Source organism: Malus domestica, chromosome 16 (assembly GCF_042453785.1).
Source record: "Malus domestica chromosome 16, GDT2T_hap1".
NCBI lineage: Eukaryota > Viridiplantae > Streptophyta > Magnoliopsida > Rosales > Rosaceae > Malus > Malus domestica.
Genome location: NC_091676.1, coordinates 10,138,408 through 10,158,801, shown reverse-complemented (window position 1 = coordinate 10,158,801; position 20,394 = coordinate 10,138,408). Strand labels below are relative to the sequence as shown.

Sequence of the window (20,394 nt, the reverse complement as noted above, 5' to 3'; positions counted from 1 at the left end):
AACTTAAAACCGAACATCTAAAAGTAAAATTGAAAATAGAAAATTTTATATGACTGATTCTAAACCCACCTCATTGTCTTATTTTTTCCACCACATTTTAATAAAAATGATAATGCCATATTTATACTTTAGAAAATGACTTTTAGACCCCTATTTATAAATTTATTATAATCTTCCTATCCAAAAAATGGAAAACAAATGGAAAAACTGAAAAACCTTAGCAATCTTTCACCTCCCCCAGCCTGTTTCTCTCTCTCTCTCTCTCTCTCTCTCTCTTTGTGAATTTCTTTTACCATCTTGAAGAAAAGCTCAAAGGGGTTGCTGCACGAACAAATCTAATTTGAATTTCTATAGTTCTAGTTAGTGAAGAAAAACCAAAGGCGATTGAATTGGTTTTATCTTGGATGCTTAGTTGTCAGAGAGAATGGCATTGTTTTTTATTTTTTATTTTTTATTTTTTATGAAGAAAGCTTCAACAGCTGAGTTGGATGCTTTCTTTCCAATTAGATCAGAATTTGTAAGATGGCATGCTACTTTCTCTGAAGATGGTCATTTGGATACATCCAAAGTGCTTGGACAAATCTAATGGTGGGGTCTGAGAATTCTTGTTAGGTTGCTTTGATCCAAATAGCACATTCGATGAACGAAATCGGCTCAGGCAATGCCATAGGTAATATATATATAAGAAGGTTATTTTGGGAATAATAGTGGGTGGAAAATAATGTAACATCCCTCATCGCCCAGGGGAGTGGATCTTGTAAGCCTTATATGTATATTATCATCTATACCTAGCATGAGGCCTTTTAGGAGCCCACTGGCTTCGGGTTCCATTGAAACTCCGAAGTTAAGTGAGTTCACGCAAGAGCATTCCCAGGATGGGTGATCCACTGGGAAGTTCTCGTGTGAGTTCCTAGAAACAAAACCCTAAGGGCGTGGTCAAGGCTCAAAGCGAATAATATCGTGCTACGGTGGAGTTAAGCCCAGGATGTGGTGAGGGCTCGGGCCAAGATGTGACAAATAACATTTTAATTCTGTAAGTTTCTATGGTGGGTGAAATTATAATATGGGTAAAAAATAAGATAATGAGGTGGGTCTAGTAGCACTCTTTTGTATTTACCCCATTCACAAGCATATTTTAAGAAAACCCCTTATATTTTAATACAAACTCATTGGCCGTATTTCTCACTCAACTGACTTCCCGTTATGGCCTTAAGTTGATGAATTAACTGATAATTTGTTTATAATGTGATTTATGACCATTTTCATAATTTGTTTTTAAAGTGTTTTTAAGTTGTTCTTAGTACTCAAAAGCAGTTTCAGACATATTCCTTTTTTTTTAATAGAGAAATATATTTACATTAAGAGAGTAGAAGAATAAATAAGTTGCAAAACTCATCATTTTTGAAATTCCGACCTAATATCATTCACTTACAAGTGAATATGGATATCACTAGACCGTACTACTAAAGGTCAATTTGGGATTGCGCTTTTAAAAAAATACTTCTACTGTATTTCAAGAATAATCAACTGTAAAATAAAGTAATTGAGCGTATTGTTCTTTTAAAAGTGTTGTGAGTATGAAAACATTGAAAAATCGTTTGGTAAATTTTAAGGTAAAAGTAATATAATTGTATATATTGATGCGCAAAATTAGTGAGGACTTGGTACAACATAAAATGTTAATTTTATGACCTTCGCTAGATTGCTCCGGTCACTAATGTGGATAAGTATGCAAATAGATAGAGACAGGGAAACAAACACAAGATGTATGTGGTTCATCCAGATTGGCTACGTCCACGGAGTAGAGAGTTCTCATTAATTGTGAAGGGTTTACACAAGTACATAGGTTCAAGCTCTCCTTTAGTGAGTACTAGTGAATGATTTAGTACAAATGACATTAGGAAATATTGTGAGAGAATAATCTTTATTTATAGAAGAGAGTTTCTAGTTTTATTCTGACATTGACACGTGTCGTGTTGCGATTGGTTTCGGATGTTGACACGTGTCACGTTATGATTGGCTTTTGATATCGACACTTGTCGCGCTGTGATTTGCCTCCTGGTTGAAGGGAAACTCTTTTGGGTCCTTGACGGTATAACGTTGACCGGTACTCAATAGTTTCGGGATTGGTCAAGTATGTTACAAACAGTGCTCCCCTAAGTTCCCGAGTGAGGGAAGCTCCTTAGTTGGGAACTTGCAAGATCCAAGCCATTGAGTAATCACGAAACTTCTAAGTACCGAAGAGTGGTATCATTTTCACTTGCCTTATCTGTCTTATATGTACATGTGGCATCTTCTCTGAAAGTACTTTTCCTCCATCCAGGGGTGGTATCTTTAACCGATGAAGATGCACAAGGTAATGTATCAATTTCACTTGAAGCTTACTTGTAGTTTCGGGCTTGGTCAAGTGCGATACAACCCCTATAGTAGGAGTCCCCCAAGTCGCCGAGCTAGGAGATTTGCCGAATGAGGTAACGGACAAGGTAAGTAATTAGACTTCCAAGCAAGCAACCTAGATCAGATGTTCAACTTCGGCTTCCGGTTGATTATTGTCCTTCTCCTTGTGTTGTAAACAGCAATAAGGATAAGGATAAGCAAATGGAGAAGAGATGATATGAGATACTTTTGGTTTTGAAGAAGTAACTTTCCATAAGCTTATTCTTGAACTGGGCTGGAGGGTTTTCTGGTTTCCTCCAGAGTATAAGGCCGACTCAAGAATTTGCGGGTCAAAACAAGTCCATCAAATCTAGAGTACATTCGACCCTGATGATATAAGATACTTTTGCTGTTGACAAAGTAGTGGATGTATCGGCACGTGTTCTGTTACGATTGTCTCCACATGCTTTCTTGTATCCTTCTCACTTGCCCTATATGTTCTTCAGGCGGATATGGTATATTTTCTGTAAGAATAAGATGTTGAAGATGAGTACTCGAGAGAAATGTCAGGTAAGTAATCATGCAATAGGTTCCAGGTACTATATCTTGACTGGAAGCTTGATTCCAAGTACTGACTGATTGCTCTTTTTCTCCTTGTCTTACAGGTAAGAACAAGGCCAAAGGAAAAGACAAGGAAAAAGCATAATATGGGATACCATTGCTTTTAACCCTGATGAAATGAGATACTCTTGCTCTGGTGTGGCTTGTTTGCAGAGGTATTATCGAGGGGAAAAGAAGCTAAGTATTTTGAGAGATTCTGCTGAGAGTGTCCTTTTGGATGTGAAGAAAATTTGAGCATTTTTTTTATTTGCAGGTCTGCTTGGCTGTGAAGGATGGAGGTTGACATATATAGAAGTCTCCCTAACAACAAGTAGTAGTGCTATTCCGTTACCCTTCTTGGTCATAGCAATGTAGTGGGAGCTACAAGCTTCACATGTTTTAACTTTGTCAGAACACTTTGAAAAAGTAGTCTGTGGTATCTAGAAAGCTAATGTTGCGTGTGAAGATTGCAGACAAGCTTTATCCAAGGAAATCTGGCTCTCGAAGTTCGGAGAGCGGTACCTCTTCGGTTTTCAAACAAACAATCATGTCGGGGATCTGTCTCTTCTATTTTTAAGAAAGAAAACATGTTGGGAGTCTGACTCTTGAGATTCGGAGAGCAGTGTCTCTTCGATTTTTTAGAAAGTAATCCTGTTAGGAGTCTGGCTCTCGAGATTCGAAGAGCGGTGTCTTTTCGATTTTTTGAGAAAGCAATCCTATTGGGAGTCTGACTCTTGAGATTCGGAGAGCAGTGTCTTTTCGATTTTTGAGAAAGTAATCATGTTAGGAGTCTGGCTCTCGAGATTCGGAGGGCGGTGCTTCTTCGATTTTTGAGCACGTAATCCTGTTGGGAGTCTGGCTCTCGAGATTCGGAGAGTGGTGCCTCTTCGATTTTTTAGCAAGCAATCTTGTTAGGAGTGTTTTCTCGAATGTGAGTAAAGGTTGGGCATTTTTGCCAGTCTGCCTTGCCACGGAGCACAGAGGTTGACACACATTGGGACTTTCTAGTTATTAAGCAGTGATGCTGTTCATTTACCCTTGTGGGTAATAGTATGGTAGCTGGACCTTCATAATTTATATGTCAAAACTTTGTCAGAGATCTTTGGCAAAGTGTGGTATCCGAGGAGCTGATGTTGCGTATGGAAAGTAGTGTCTTTTCGGAATCCGGAGAGTGGTGCCTCTTCTATTTTTTTAACCAATGGCCCTGTTGCCCTTTCTTTTATAAGGGCACCAATTGTGTGCAAGAATTACATTCAAAGAGTTATTTCTTGTAAGAATTTTCCCCCTTACTTCAGAGATTTATTGCACCTCATTTCTCCTTCATCATTTCTGAGAATGTTTGGCCCATCTAATCGTCGTTTTGACTTAAACTTTGGTGAAGAGGTAGCCATGCCTTCTCAAGACAACATATGACGCCCATCATTCTCATCCCCTACTGGTCCTCTTATCGTTAGGGACTTTGTGATGAAGAATGATATGACCACTGCGGTTGTGGCCAGGAACCTTCTCACTCCCAAAGATAACAGACTACTTTCCAAACGATCTGATGAGTTGGCTGTTAAGGATTCTTTGGCTCTCAGTGTTCAGTGTGCATGTTCTGTGTCTAATATGGCCCAACGCCTATTTGCTCGAACCCGCCAAGTTGAATCATTGGCGGTTGAAGTGATAAGTCTCAAATAGGAGATCAGAGGGCTAAAGCATGTGAATAAACAGTTGCACAGGCTCGCACATGACTATGCTACAAATATGAAGAGGAAGCTCGACCAGCTGCAGGAATCTGATGGTCAGATTTTACTTGATCATCAAAGGTTTGTGGGTTTGTTCCAAAGGCATTTATTACCTTCATCTTCTGAGGCTGTACCGCGTAATGAAGCTCCAAATGATCAACCTTCGGTGCCTCGTCCTTCTGGGGTTCTACCTAGTATTGAGGCTCCGAATAATCACCCTCTGATGCGTCATCTTTCTGAAGCTCTGCCAACTGCTGATACTTCTCCAGAGCAACCTTTGTGAATGCTCCATGTTGTTTGTTTATTTTGATTTATGTATATGTACATATTTGTAACTTATCGGAGATATCAATAAACAAGCTTTGCCTCATTTCAACGTATTGTATTAAATACACCAAGGCCTTCTTCACTAAGTTTTTTGAATTTTTCCTTTTGTTGAAGCTTGTATGTTGAAGCTTTATGAGTGAAGCATGTAGGTTGAGGTAGTGCTCCCTTAATTTCCCGAGTGAGGAAAACTTCTCGGTTGGAGACTTGAAAAAATTCAAGTCACTGAGTGGTTGTGAGACTTCCGAGTATCAAGGTGCAGTAGCATATGGTAGGAGTCCCCCAAGTCTCCGGTCGAGGGAATTGACGAATGAGACATTTCCTTTCTAAGTGGTAGCCTAAAACTCATTCTTCATATATATTTGTTATGAAAGTTGTTAGGCCCAAAGAAGATGAGGCCTAGGCAATTTTTTTTCGATTTTTTTTTTTTTGAATTTTTTTTGATTTTTTTTTTTTTGAATTTTTGAATTTTCGAATTTTCGAATTTCCGAAAATATATATATATATATATATATATTAAGCTTTGTAGGTGAAGCTTTGAAGTTGAAGCTTTGTTGGGTACCATGAATTGATTTTGCTTCACACTATCTTGATCAAGATAGTGTGAAGCTTTTGTGTTGAAGCTTTGTAGGTGAAGCTTTTATGGGTGAAGCTTTTGTGGTGGGTGAAGCTTTTGTGGGTGAAGCTTTTGTGGTGGGGGAAGCTTTTGTGGATGAAGCTTTTGTTGAAGCTTTTGTTGGTGAAGCTTTTATGGGTGAAGCTTTTGTGGTGGGGGAAGCTTTTGTGAGTGAAACTTTTGTTGGTTAAGCTTTTATAGGTGAAGCTTTTGTGGTGGGTAAAGCTTTTGTGGTGGGTAAAGCTTTTATGGGTGAAGCTTTTGTAGGTGTAGCTATTGTGGGTGAAGCTTTTATAGGTAAATTTTTGGAGTTGAAGCTTTTGTTGGGTACCAAGAATTGATTTTGCTTCGCACTATCTTGATCAAGAAAGTGTGAAGCTTTTGAGAATTTATAGTTGTCCTCCATTGATGAAGTTTTTGTTGGTGAAGCTTTGGAGTTGAAACTTTTGTTGGTGAAGCTTTTATGGGTGAAGCTTTTGTTGGGTACCATGAATTGATTTTGCTTCACACTATCTTGATCAAGATAGTGTGAAACTTTTGAGAATTTGTAGTTGTCCTCCATTGATGAAGCTTTGGAGTTGAAGCTTTGGAGTTGAAGCTTTTGTTGGGTGCCATGAATTGATTTTGTTTCACACTATCTTGATCAAAATAGTGTGAAGCTTTTGAGAATTTGTAGTTGTCCTCCATTGATGAAGCTTTTGTTGGTAAAGTTTTTGTGGTGAAGCTTTGTTAGGTACCACGAATTGATTTTGCTTCACACTATCTTGATCAAGATAGTGTGAAGCTTTTGAGAATTTGTTGTTGTCCTCCATTGATGAAGCTTTGTTGAATTTCCCTTATTTTTTTTTGGGAAACTAGAAATTTGAAAATGTGGGAGAGACAACATATACAAATTTTGCTTCCGCATTGTTGAGCAAGAGATTGTGATGCAAGCCACACCTTGTAGTAGTCGAAGGTTTGAATGAACCATATAAATTGAATTTGCTTTGAACAGTCTTGAATTTGCCTCGAAGGTTTGAGAATTGTAGTTGCCCTCAATTGATGAAGTTTTTGTTGGCACCATAAATTGGTTTTGCTTCACATTGTCTTGATCAAGAGTGTGTGAAGCTTTTGAGAATTGTGGTTGCCCTTCATTGATGAAGCTCTTGTTGGCACCATAAATTGGTTTTGCTTCACACTGTCTTGATCAAGAGTGTGTGAAGCTTTTGAGAATTATGGTTGAACTCCTTTGATGAAGCTTTTGTTGGCACCATAAATTGGTTTTGCTTCACACTGTCTTGATCAAGAGTGTGTGAAGCTTTTGAGAATTATGGTTGCCCTCTATTGATGAAGTTCTTATTGGCACACCATAAATTGGTTTTTCTTCACACTGTCTTGATTAAGAGTGTGTAAAGCTTTTGAAAATTGTGGTTGCCCTCCATTGATGAAGCTCTTTTTGGCACCATAAATTGGTTGTCTTGATCAAGAGTGTGTGAAACTTTATACGAGTTGTAGTGTTTGCATTGTTACAAAGGAGAAATCTCTGAAGCAAATGCAAGAGGACTGAATAGCTTGATCTTCATATGCCATGCACTGAAGTTGTTGTTGGCTTGCAATAAGACTTTGTTGGTAACTATAACTCTTGTTGGGCATAAGTGCTCCCCTAGTTAAGTTGTAAAACTTGAGGGTTTTTTATTATTTGTGAATGCTATGAGTTCACATGTACAAGTTGTACCACTCGTTTTCTGGTTGGTGGAATGAATGGTGAGTTGTTTTTATCACTTGGTTAGTGGTACGAAGGTGAGTTCCTTCATCACCTTTAATCACATTTCATCACCTGGTTGGTGACACGAAGATGAGTTCCTTCTTCACCTGGTTGGTGGCATGAGTGGCAAGTTGCCAAATGATATTAAAGTACAGGTTGTACATTTCATCACCTGGTTAGTGGCATGAAGGAAAGTACAGGTTGTACATTTCATCACCTGGTTGGTGGCACGAAGATGAGTTCTTTCTTCACCTGGTTGGTGGCATGAGTGGCAAGTTGCCAAATGATATTAGAGTACGGGTTGTACATTTCATCACCTAGTTGGTGGCATGAAGGAAAGTACGAGTTGTACATTTCATCACCTGGTTGGTGGCATGAAGATGAGTTCCTTTTTCACCTAGTTGGTGGCATGAGTGGCAAGTTGCCAAATGATATTAGAGTACGAGTTGTACATTTCATCACCTGGTTGGTGGCATGAAGTAGAGTACAGGTTGTACATTTCATCACCTGGTTGGTGGCTCGAAGATGAGTTCCTTCTTCACCTGAGTGGCAAGTTGCCAAATAATATTAGAGTACGGGTTGTACATTTCATCACCTGGTTGGTGGCATGAAGGAGAGTACGGGTTGTACATTTCATCACCTGGTTGGTGGCATGAAGATGAGTTCATTCTTCACATTTTATCACCTGGTTGGTGAGAATAAGGGCAAGGTGTCGAGGCACATTGTAGCAAGTGTCGAAGACACAAAGTATGTTGAACCCTTTCGAAGCACAGTTGGCTTATGTATGGATATGTTAGAATGTATGATGTTTATGTATGAATGTGTTGGAATGTATGATGTTTATGTTGATTGATATGAGTGATGCTTATGAATGTTTTGCTATGCATGAAGGGATCCATGTTTTTTATATGTGAACCATGTTGGTTATGTTGGAATGTATGATGTTTATGTTGATTGATATGAGTGATGTTTATGAATGTTTTGCTATGCATGAATGGATTCATGTTTTTGATATGTGAACCATGTTGGTTGTAACACTTAGTATCACATACTTTGTGTCAAAGTACACATGTTGAAGCTCTGAGTTGAAGTATAAGGGTAGGTCAGCGTAGACCAAGTGTTCCATTGCTAGGAACGCAAAAGACTCAGAAGAAGTTTTCTGAATTCCCTATTCTTTAAATATTTACCGAATGGCTTATTTGACAAAAGATCTCAAGCGGTTAAGAGTCAAAACATTTGTAATGTGTATGTCTTCTTATAATAGCATTTCCTTCAGTACCTAATCCTCCACTTTGAAAGAGTGAAGCTTGGCCCCATAGTCATAATTGTCGACGGTACGTTCACCCTTGGTTGTCTTGATACGAACTTTTATCCCTCTTGTTGTAATGGGCTTGCTGAGAGTAAAAATCATTCCTCTTACCAAAAGACATCACGTTTGGTGACTTAGCGAGTAGCTAAATGAGGCAGGAGATGATGCAATGGGTGTCTGAATGGCCAATATCTCCTCACTTGGTAGAACTTGGCTTCCCCTTCCCACTTGTTGATTGGGGTTAACCATATGGGGGTTCCCTTAGTATGTTATTGCTTCGGCAAAGGCGTGGTAGTAAGCCTATGCCATCACCTCAGAGTAAGTCTTCCAAGTGTTGGCATTGATTATGTACTTGAAGAAACAATCACATAGGCCTGCCGTGAAGGCCTTGAGGTCGGTCTTGTCATCTGCCTCAGCGTAGAGAGAATACTCATGGCTGAAACGACCAGCATACTCTCGTAGTGACTCGTCCAGTTTCTGGCGAATAGTGTACAAGTCATCTGCAGAATGCAAGCGATCGATCTGGAAGATGTGTTGAGAGACAAACAGTTTCCTCAGTTCCTCAAATGAGTCTACTGTCTCAGGTGGAAGACGGCAATACCAATTTATAGCTCCGCCAGAGAAGATGGAAGGGAAGAGAAGACATCGCTCTTTGTCGGTGTGCATCCGATATGCCATGGTGGAGTCAAAGAGGTTAAGGTGTTCAATTGGGTCTTTCTTTCCAGTAGAGAGTTGTAAACTAAGCTTTTGTTTTGTCTTTGCTTGAAATGGGGTGTCAATGATCTTTCTTGTGAGAGGGCCAGGCTTGGGTTGGTTTCAGTCAAGTATCTCGGCCTTACGTTTGGCCTTCAACTTGTTTACTTCCTCAATGAGCTGTAGGACAAGAGGGTTCTGAGTGGAGTCATATACCACTGGAATTTTCTTTCGTAAGTCTCTATCGCCTCTTGGAAGTAGGAAAGTTTGAGCAAAGGCATGTGGTTTTTTCTTGGACTCACCGTACTGACTTCTACGACTAGTCTGTTGTTCTTTCCCTAGATTGGCAGCTGGCCTGGGTCGTGGAAGGGGATCGAGACTTTCAGAAACCCTTGGGTCATTGATCTTCAAGCATATGTGGAGGGGATTCTCTCGACGTTGCTTTAGGAAGTCTCGGCAGTCATGATAAATGGCTTTTGATCATTCCAACCCTTCTGCAATGAGGTGTCTTCCTCCACTTATTCTGCTTCGAGTCGAAGCATCTGGGTTGAGAGAAGTCTCATGTTGATCAACGTTTTGATGATTAGCTCGCTCCTCAGCAGGGATACCCATGTCGAAGGGAGGTGACCCTCCGAGCTGGGGGGCACCCAGATGATGTTGATGTCCACAGGGGCAACGAGCTCGCGTGTTTGAGTACGCCTAGTTTGGTGGAGTGTCTCAAAGAGCTTCTCATACTGCTCCTGGAGGACCTCATTTTTCATTGCTATCTTGTTGTTCTGAGCTTCTAGCTCATCGACTTTAGCTTGAAGAGCAACCCTCTTTCCTTCCTTTTTTCGTTGCTTCGCACTAAGTGCAAGAGGTGTGTCATTCTGTATGTTGTGGCTTCCTTCGCTCCTCATGTTGGAAAGGGATGCCTGGTCAAAAGAGAGTGTACGAATGGTGGAAACCAGCTTAGCAAAGCTGAAGAGAATGGGAATAAGTGTCGTTCCCACAGACGGCGCCAAATGTTGATGCACAAAATCAGTGAGGACTTTGGTACAACTAAGGTGTTAAGTTCATGATCTTCACTAGATTGCTCTGGTCACTAATGTGGATAAGTATGCAAATGATAGAGACAGGGAAGCAAACACAAGATGTACGTGGTTCACCCAGATTGGCTACATCCACGGAGTAGAGAGCTTTCATTAATTGTGAAGGGTTTACACAAGTACATAGGTTCAAGCTCTCCTTTAGTGAGTACTAGTGAATGATTTAGTACAAATGACATTAGGAAATATTGTAAGAGAATGATCTCTATTTATAGAAGAGAGTTTCTAGTTTTATTCTGACATTGACACGTGTCATGTTATGATTGGCTTTGGATGTTGACACGTGTCGTGCTATGATTGGCTTATGATGTCGACACGAATCGCGCTGTGATTGGCCTCCTGGTTGGAGGGTAACTCTTCTGGGTCCTTGACGGTATAACGTTGACCGGTGCTCAGTAGTTTCGGGATTGATCTAGTATGGTACAAACAGTATATAATGACAAAAATTGACATGATAGTGTGGGTGATGATAACAACGACAACGGTGGCGAAAGCAATGGTTGTGATGGTGGTGGTGGCGGTGGCGATGCCAATAAAGGGGTGTGGAAGTTGGGTCGTAGTGGTAACAGTGGTAGGGGTGGCGGTGCCAATAAAGGGGTGTGGAAGTTGGGTCATAGTGGTAACAATGGTGGTAGGGGTGGCGACAACGACGATGGTGGCAATTGTGGTGGCAATGGTGGTGGTTGTGTATATGGTGGTGATGAAGGCGATGACAGTAACGATGGTAGTGGCAGTTGTGATTTTGGTGATAGTGGTGGTGGTTGTAGTGGTGGTGATGGTGGCGCCATTATGTAGTGATGGTGGCAACAATGTGGTGGTAATGGCAATGTTGGTGTAAGAGGTTAGGGTTTGTAGTGGTAAATGGTGGTAGTCACTTTGTTCTTTAAAAATAAAATATGTCTAGAAGGATAAATAAAGTTATTTTTTAAAATTAATGAGCATGTTACATAAATTCAAAATATTCATTAAAGGCTCCACTCCGTTTAGTACCTACCTCATAGATTAGTTAACACAGTTAACCTACGATAGAGGTACAAGAAAAAATTGAGCATGAATTAGTACCAGTAAAAAGGAGAAATAATATTTAATTTTTATTTTCAATCCTAAAATTAAGTAAACGATAAACATATAAGCAGGGGATGACATTTATCACCATTTAACAAAAAAGATAATAAAAATAAAGGTGTGAATAATCAGTGAATAGACATAACCCAAAAAAGTGGACTAAACCCATTAACACTCACAAAATTGGACTTATATAAAGTTTATTTTAGTATTAGTTTTTGGATAATGCTAGGGAGACCATTAGACCAAATTCGGTAAACCAAATGATGTGCGGCTTTTAAAAAGCTATTGTCTAGAAACCATTGCTTTTAAAATAAGCATGATATTTTATTTTTACTAAACACTTTTTTACTGTTTAACTATAAAGTGAAACAGTTTTTGATAAATAAAAAAACACTACCAAACTGGACCTAAGTATTGATCCTTATTTTATTTGAATAACTATCTATTTTTCTTTTTTGGATTTTTGACACCGTATTCTAAAACTACTATTTTCACTCAAATTATCCAAAGATGAATTAAGACACTGCCTAACTCTTTACATGCAAAATTATTCTTTTCCTAAAAATACTCTTGAGAATGAACGGATTCAATTATGAAGCTTGTCTTAGGTTGTCTTTGAAGAAAGAACAACTACTTGTTGACATTTAGTACTAAGGTTTAGTGGTATTCCTCTTCATTTGTAAGTGAGAGGTCTTATATTCGATTTTCGCTGAAGGCAAATTTGAACCACATTATTGCATGAGGCTAAGCCTACTCCCTCCCCCCACTAAGATAATAACATTTGTTCAAAAAAATAAAAAACAAATACTTTGCATGTGAGGGGTGGAGTATTGTCCCACTCTATGGTGAGGCAGGGTGCGAAGACAATGGAACGACGGCCACCAAGGAGGACGTCTACGTCGGCAATAGCTAGCAACCAGTCAGAGGTCGGAGACTCGGAGAAACCAATAAGGAACAGAAGTGGAGGAACACGAATTGTATTTTTTAATTTTTCAGATATCAGTGTTTTTAATAACACTTTGAAAGTTGCGGCTAAGATGTTGGTGGTTATGTCTCTTAGCTCTCAAAATTTTTCTCCTTTAGCCGCCCACTTGATTTTTTCTCTTTGTCCTTTCATTTGATAATAATGTTAATTACTTTTTTAATTGTGTTTGTGAAGTGTTGTTCTCCAACATCCTTTTACTTCTTCAACGACATTGCATGACTGCCGTATGTTAACAAAATAATTTTTGTTAGTGTCCGTCCAGACTTTCCCGTTCTGTTTGTAGAGGGTATATTTTCCCCGCCTGCTTTGTTGTAAAGATTTGATCGTTGCATTCTCTTTGTTTGTTTCATATGCATCTGTTCCTTGGACTGTAAGTCAATTTAGTGCTCATGAACTGTATATCTGTTTTTTTCCAAAAAAAATTGCTAACTCAAACCCATAAATTGTTTCTCTTGCAGCTTTGATCTTATCGTACAAGTTGCCCAAGTTGATTGTGTTGCGTAAAACAAAGCAACTCAACTTTCGGAATTGGTGTTGCTTGTCAAATATAGCAAGTTAACTGTAAGAAATGGCGGAAGATGAAGATGTAATCAAGAAGCAGGTCACGGCAACATCCAAAGGCCACTCAGCGGTGGAGGATTCCCAAAACAGCAAGAAAGATACGAGCAAGAACAAGGAGGATGGCACCAAAACAGTACCATTTCACAAGCTTTTCTCCTTTGCAGATACCTTGGATTACATGTTAATGTCTGTTGGTACAATCAGTGCCATTGGAAATGGGCTCTGTACGCCTCTAATGACCATAATCTTGGGAGAGGTGATTAATTCTTTTGGAGGAACTGGGAATACCAAAGAAGTGGTGGATGCAGTCTCCAAGGTAATTGTTGTGTGACTAGACAATAGCACAGCAGCAAACTAAAGATAAAAATTCTCTGATCCGGTTCCCATCAGAATTGTGTCAACTGTACTCTCAACTTCCATTTTTGAACTTACTTTTTCGATTCTCTAGTATCTGTAGTTTGGTTGCTTAAAAGGATCATCTCCCTCCAAATAAGTTCTGCATTAAGCAACTCTCATAATTGAAACGTTGAATCATTAATAATTTGTCCAATTCGATCCTCAGGTGGCTGTAAAGTATGTTTACTTGGCTCTAGGTGCTGGTGTTGCTGCTTTTCTACGTAAGTTTTACTGAACTCCCCGCTGGTATTAAAGAAAGAACTTGGCTTATCGGAGATAACCAGGGTTTTCTATGTGCCAGAGGTATCTTGCTGGATGATTACGGGTGAAAGACAAGCTGCACGAATAAGGAGTTTATACTTGAAAACGATATTGAGGCAAGATGTCGGCTTCTTCGATACAGAAACGAACACTGGGGAAATTGTTGGGAGGATGTCGGGTGATACTGTGCTCATTCAAGACGCCATGGGCGAGAAGGTATTTACATGCCACATAAAACCCTCAAGTTTTTGCCATTCTCTTGTAACCTATTAACTTTTATTTTTATTTTTCCTTTTCTTCTGTCAGGTAGGAACTGTTATTCAGTTAATTGCAACATTTATGGGAGGCTTTGTTATAGCATTTATTAAGGGATGGCTTCTCGCCCTTGTCATGCTATCTTCTATTCCCCTTCTTGTCCTCGCTGGTGCGGTCGTGAGCATCCTTACATCGAAGTTGGTAACCCGTGGACAAGCTGCTTATTCAGTGGCAGCAACTGTGGTGGAGCAGACAATTAGTTCAATTAGAACTGTACGCCTACTTGTCCCTAAAATGAATAAAAATGTCTTCGATAAAACTAAAACTGATGGGAGTTCGTAATGCAGGTTGCATCATTTTCAGGAGAAAAACAAGCTATAGACAATTACAACTCCTCCTTAACTGAAGCTTACAATTCTTCTGTGCAAGAAGGTTTGGCATCGGGTTTTGGATTTGGCTTCGTTATGCTTATTATGATGTCTAGTTATGCTTTGGCTATATGGTTTGGCGGAAAGATGATTCTTGAAAGAGGATATACAGGAGGAGAAGTAATAAATGTACTTTTCGCTGTATTGACTGGCTCCATGTAAGTTTCAGTTCAATAGAATTTGATGAATATCGTTGGTAATATATCCGTGTTTAATTTTACGTGCACTGCAAGAATGCAACTTTTATTTACTACACCCCAAAATTAAATATTTGATGCTTAAGTATCAAGATATGAACATGTCTATGTATCTGCAGGGCTCTTGGGCACACATCCCCATGCGTGAGTGCATTTGCTGCTGGACAAGCTGCAGCTTATAAGATGTTTGAGACAATTAACAGAAAGCCGGAGATAGATTCTTATGAAACTAATGGACAGCAGTGCCAAGACATCCATGGAGACATAGAACTGAGGGATGTATATTTTAGCTATCCTGCAAGACCGGAGGAAAAAATATTCCGTGGATTTTCTCTCTCAATACCTAGAGGTGCAACTGCTGCTTTGGTTGGAGAGAGCGGAAGTGGCAAATCAACTGTAATCAGTTTGATTGAGAGATTTTATGATCCCCAATCTGGGGAAGTTGTTATTGATGGTATTAATCTCAAAGATTACCAGCTCAAATGGATCCGACAGAAAATAGGTCTTGTCAGCCAGGAACCTATTTTGTTTACTTGTAGCATAAGAGATAACATTGCCTATGGGAAGGATGGTGCAACTACAGAAGAAATAAGGGTCGCTGCAGAGCTTGCCAATGCTGCTAAATTCATAGACAAATTGCCTCAGGTTAAATTCTCTATTTTGCTTTGAAAGTTTTCAATGAATTTTTTCTAAACGATGAAAGCTTGTTGAGCCATCAGTGATCTTACACATTTTTATTTTCCTCTATTGGTTTTGTAATTAGGGACTAGGCACGATGGTTGGTGAGCATGGGACTCAGCTATCCGGGGGCCAAAAGCAGAGAGTAGCCATAGCTAGAGCAATCTTGAAAGACCCAAGAATTCTACTTTTAGATGAAGCCACGAGCGCTCTTGATGCAGAATCTGAGAGGGTTGTGCAGGAGGCATTAGATAGAATTATGATTAACCGCACTACTGTCATTGTAGCCCACCGTTTGAGCACAGTAAGGAATGCTGACACCATTGCTGTTATACAAAGAGGGACAATCGTTGAAAAAGGTAATGTATTTGTTCATTGGTGTGACAGTTGTTACGCTTTATCATTATTCATTAATTACCTCACATACCCATGTTTTTAAACTGAGCAGGTCCACATTCTGAGCTAGTTAAGGACCCTGGAGGAGCATATAGCCAGCTTATAAGGTTGCAAGAAATGAGCAGTGCTTCAGAACAGACTGATGTGAATGATCAAGAAAGGCGTAGTAGTGTGGAATTGGATTCCCAGAATAGCAGCCATCATTCCCTCTCAATCTCATATGATGTGGCCCCTGCACTAGGTTTCCTTGAAGTAGCACCTAAAGAATCCGATATTCCTGCTTCAGAATCATCAGTAGTACCTCCAGAAGTCTCACTTCGCCGCCTTGCTTACCTGAACAAGCCAGAGATCCCAGTTTTAATTTTTGCTACTATAGCTGCAATAGCCAATGGGTTAATCTTTCCTTTTTTTGGGCTATTGATTGCTAGTGTAGTCAAGACCTTCTTTGAGCCGCCACATCTACTCCTCAACAATTCTAAGTTTTGGGCATTAATTGCCATTGTTCTTGGAGTGGGGTCTTGCATAACACTTCCATCAAGACAATACCTTTTTGCTGTGGTGGGAAGTAGGTTAATAAAACGAGTCCGATCAATGTGTTTTGAGAAAGTGGTTCACATGGAAGTAAGTTGGTTTGACGATCCTGAGCACTCAAGTGGTGCAATTGGTGCAAGGCTTTCTACAGATATCGCTTATCTCCGAGGGTTGGTTGGAGATGCTTTTGGTTTGCATGTTCAGAACTCATCAACTGCAATTGCTGGCTTGGTTATTGCTTTCGTGGCAAATTGGCCACTCGCTCTTATAACCCTTGTTCTGTTGCCTCTTCTAGCAGTAAATGGTTATTTTCAAGTGAAGTTCATGAAAGGATTTAGTGCCGATGCAAAGGTATATCTCCGAAATCCAAATTTGGAAAAATCTACAACATACAACTTTGTAGTCGGTGCAGTTCAAAACATTGATCCAATCTCACGTGCGTAATATGTATAAGGCTAATTTTTAATTAACAATGAAAATTCTAAATGTTTGCAGAAAATGTACGAGGAGGCAAGTCAAGTAGCGAATGATGCTGTAGGGAGTATTAGAACAATTGCTTCCTTTTGTGCCGAAGAGAAGGTGATGCAAATATACCAGAGAAAATGTGAAGGCCCTATTAAGACAGGGATAAGACGAGGGTTAATCAGTGGGATCGGATTTGGTCTATCATTCTTTTTGCAATTTTCTGTTTTTGCCTGTATTTTTTACGCTGGATCACAACTTGTTGCAGCAGGCAAGACAACATTCTCTGATGTTTTCCGGGTATGTTTTCTGCCTTGCACTACAAGTCTTTAAGAAGAAAATAGTACAGAAATCTTCTGCTTATATCCAAACTCTGCTAGATTAGTAGTCGTTACTAAAGATTTAAATCTTCATAGCCCATTCAATACATTAGTTAAATTTGCTCATCTGGTTTGTAGGTTTTCTTCGCTCTCACTATGGCAACTGTTGGAGTGTCTCAATCGGGTTCCCTTGCCCCCGATTTAAGTAAAGGAAAGAGCTCTCTTGCGTCCATATTTGCAATTCTTGACCGGAAATCAAAAATAGATTCTAGTGACAACTTTGGAACAACTATAGAGAATGTGAAGGGAGAAATTGAATTACGCCATTTGAGTTTCAAGTATCCAACTAGGCCTGATGTACCGATCTTCCAGGACCTTTGCTTGACCATCCATCATGGCAAGGTAACTTACTATCTTGCATCTTGCATCGTTCATTTACTCATTTTCACTCAATAATAAGATTTGGACCTCATAATCAGATTTAAGCTGCCGGAACTTACAACTTGATTTTATATTATTCAGACGGTTGCTCTGGTTGGAGAAAGTGGAAGTGGGAAATCGACAGTAGTCTCGCTGTTGCAGAGATTTTATGACCCTGATTCGGGTCACATTACACTAGATGGAATCGAAATCCAAAAGCTACAGTTGAAGTGGTTGAGGCAGCAAATGGGGCTGGTGAGCCAGGAGCCTGTGTTGTTTAATGACACTATCCGAGCCAACATTGCATATGGAAAGGAAGGAGATGCAACAGAAGCTGAAATTATAGCTGCAGCAGAATTGGCAAATGCTCACAAGTTCATTAGTAGTTTACAACAGGTAGGCGCTAAATGACTATGTCAATATGGGCAGAAATACGACAGGTTCAAACTTATAATAAAAATTAGAACTGGAAAGACATTAAAATTACAATAGAGGCGGACAAAAACAATTGTTTACATACGGCTTTTATCAAATTTTTATTAAGAATATACGTCAAACACAATTTTGGTCACTGTTTTAGACCTAATAACAGATTCGGCACCAACGTTATAATTTTACCAATCTGGTGATGTGTTTAACTGTGTTCGCTATTTAAGTCCAATATTTCACTACCGTTGTATAGTGTCATAGTGATCAACATTGGTGACCAAAGCATATAACCGGTTCTATTTGTTCATATTTTGCTTTCTGGTGTTGCATGAATGAGGATTAATTGATGAAAACTTGCAAAATTATTGAGACCGTTGAAGATTAAAGCATATTATGTTTGGAAAACAATGCAGGGTTATGCCACAGTCGTAGGAGAGCGGGGTATTCAATTGTCCGGTGGACAGAAGCAAAGAGTGGCAATTGCAAGAGCCATAATTAAGGCACCAAAGATTTTACTACTAGATGAAGCCACAAGTGCGCTTGACGCTGAATCAGAAAGAGTTGTTCAAGATGCGTTGGACCGAGTCATGGTGGATCGAACCACGGTGGTGGTTGCTCATCGGTTATCCACGATTAAGACTGCAGATTTAATCACGGTGGTGAAAAATGGAGTGATTGCAGAGAAAGGAAAGCATGAAACGTTGCTCAATATCCACGATGGCATTTATGCTTCTTTGGTTGCAGTGCATGCAAGTGCCTCATCTTAGAGAGCCTTTCTATTCTTCTTCCGAACTACTGCAAGTAAAAAAATAAAAAATAAAACCCAAGGAAGAACAGTATGTAATATCTTTTATGCAGTAGAACAATGCAACCTCCTGTATATAAAGTTTGTTTGATTTGCATAAATTTCCTTCTCTTATAATCCTAAAGTGCAAGAGAACTTTACCTGCACCTGGAATGCTACAATGACGGTGTTTGGACCCAATTGCGTATTGTATGGGAAAATTAAATAAAATAAAGTTATAAAAGCAGTGCATGATTGACATAGTATACTATCAGCGTGTCATCCCAAGTGAGTTTTTCTCTTGAAGTGCCCCCTCAACAACCCAATTTGTTCATTCACAAAACAGCAAAAGTGGATCAAGCATTACTCAGAGTCTCCAAAAATCATAGAAAACAAAGTCAAGCCAAGTTTCTTGCTTTGCAAGCTCATACAAAATCCATAATAGTAGGTTTCTCATCAAATCCTTTCTTAAAATTTCCTTTTCCATCAATGAACTCATCATGCAAACATGATTAGCTTGGTGACTGAGACTTCCATTGACATCACAGAACCCTTCCACCTACCTCTGATATGACCCAGCACCTATTTCAAACTGCCATTTCCACTGAACAAAAATCTGAGCTTATCTTTTAGGAAAGAGACTTCTCTACATCTTTGGTAACATGATATCTCAGACCAATAATGCAATATCTTATGAGAAAAGTAAAACACATAATATTACAGCATTTGTTCAGAAAGTCACGATGGCTTACCAAGGTGTAAGTAAACCTTCACTTACATGGATCAGGTTCACCACAACAGTAACGCTTGTTTTGATAAAACAATGACATGTGCAGTTTCTTAAAATATAACATTGTATTATTGAATCAAAATGTCACATGTTCCAAATAAGTTGTTTTCTCTGCATTTAGGCCACAAGTGGGGCCAATTCCTACTGTTTTTATGGACACTGCAGATGGAAAAGTTCAGCTAGGAAAAGAAAAAAGAGAGGGATGAGGCAATCAAATTAGACCTTTTATTATTGCGATATATATCTAAAGCCCCACAACTACTACCTTCCACCACCTCTCAACTACTTTATGGACTCGTTTTAAAGATCCGACCAAGAAATTTTGTGTTTGGTGTCATTGGATAAAAATTGAGTATAACTTGCGCTTTACACACCATCATGCAAGATTATGAATGGGGGTAATAATATTTGCTGGAGTCAAATGGCTTTCCCATGAACATGACAAAACCTTGATCTTTTTCACAAATTTTATGATTTAAGACCCATGAGTACTGTTCACTTGGTGAACTTACGTGATCAGAAATAAGATTATAAATCTAGATCACGCACTAAAATAAATACCCGCCCGCCTGTTCACCAAACTTTTAGAAGAAAAAAATGGTCCGTTTTTGCTTGGTTCTCAAGCTACAAGCGACAAGCATGATATTATGATAAAGCACATGCTCTAGAAAACATCATAATGCAATATCTGAAGAAGAACCAATGTCTCTAACCACAAGCATTAATTTGGTGAAACTATTAAGCACTAATCAATATGCTGCAAACTTACGTATTTTCTCGGGGAGTAATTAAATTAGAAAGGGACGTTTATCAGTCAATCTCTTCAGTGTAAATGCAACGTTAAGCACTAATCAAGGATTGAATTTAATTAATCACGTGGAATAGAGAAAGTCTTAATCAACTTAAATGAAAACAGCATCTCATCATATATATGTCACATTCAAAAACAACAAATA

General features: G+C 39.2%; 2 protein-coding genes across 3 annotated transcripts; both read left to right on the top strand.

The window, feature by feature from the left end:
- The first annotated feature begins 9,858 nt into the window (after positions 1-9,858).
- LOC114822238 (glycine-rich cell wall structural protein 1.0-like) lies at positions 9,859-11,272 on the top strand. Its single transcript, XM_070815941.1, has 2 exons — positions 9,859-9,935; positions 10,936-11,272. The coding sequence occupies exons 1-2, from the start codon at positions 9,859-9,861 to the stop codon at positions 11,270-11,272; spliced, it is 414 nt and encodes a 137-aa protein (XP_070672042.1).
- Positions 11,273-12,684: 1,412 nt separating this feature from the next.
- On the top strand, positions 12,685-18,830 carry LOC103441529 (ABC transporter B family member 11-like). 2 transcript variants are annotated; one of them, XM_070815738.1, is made up of 13 exons: positions 12,685-12,816; positions 12,989-13,407; positions 13,654-13,708; positions 13,789-13,964; positions 14,055-14,276; positions 14,351-14,589; positions 14,748-15,273; positions 15,392-15,665; positions 15,755-16,584; positions 16,729-16,995; positions 17,154-17,417; positions 17,538-17,831; positions 18,278-18,830. In XM_070815738.1, exons 2-13 carry the CDS (start codon positions 13,099-13,101, stop codon positions 18,629-18,631), a joined length of 3,810 nt encoding a protein of 1,269 aa, XP_070671839.1. In that variant the 5' UTR covers positions 12,685-12,816; positions 12,989-13,098; the 3' UTR covers positions 18,632-18,830. The 2 variants fall into 2 exon arrangements, with proteins under 2 accessions (XP_070671839.1, XP_070671838.1); XM_070815737.1 differs by having other exon boundaries at positions 12,773-12,900.
- Positions 18,831-20,394: the final 1,564 nt, after the last annotated feature.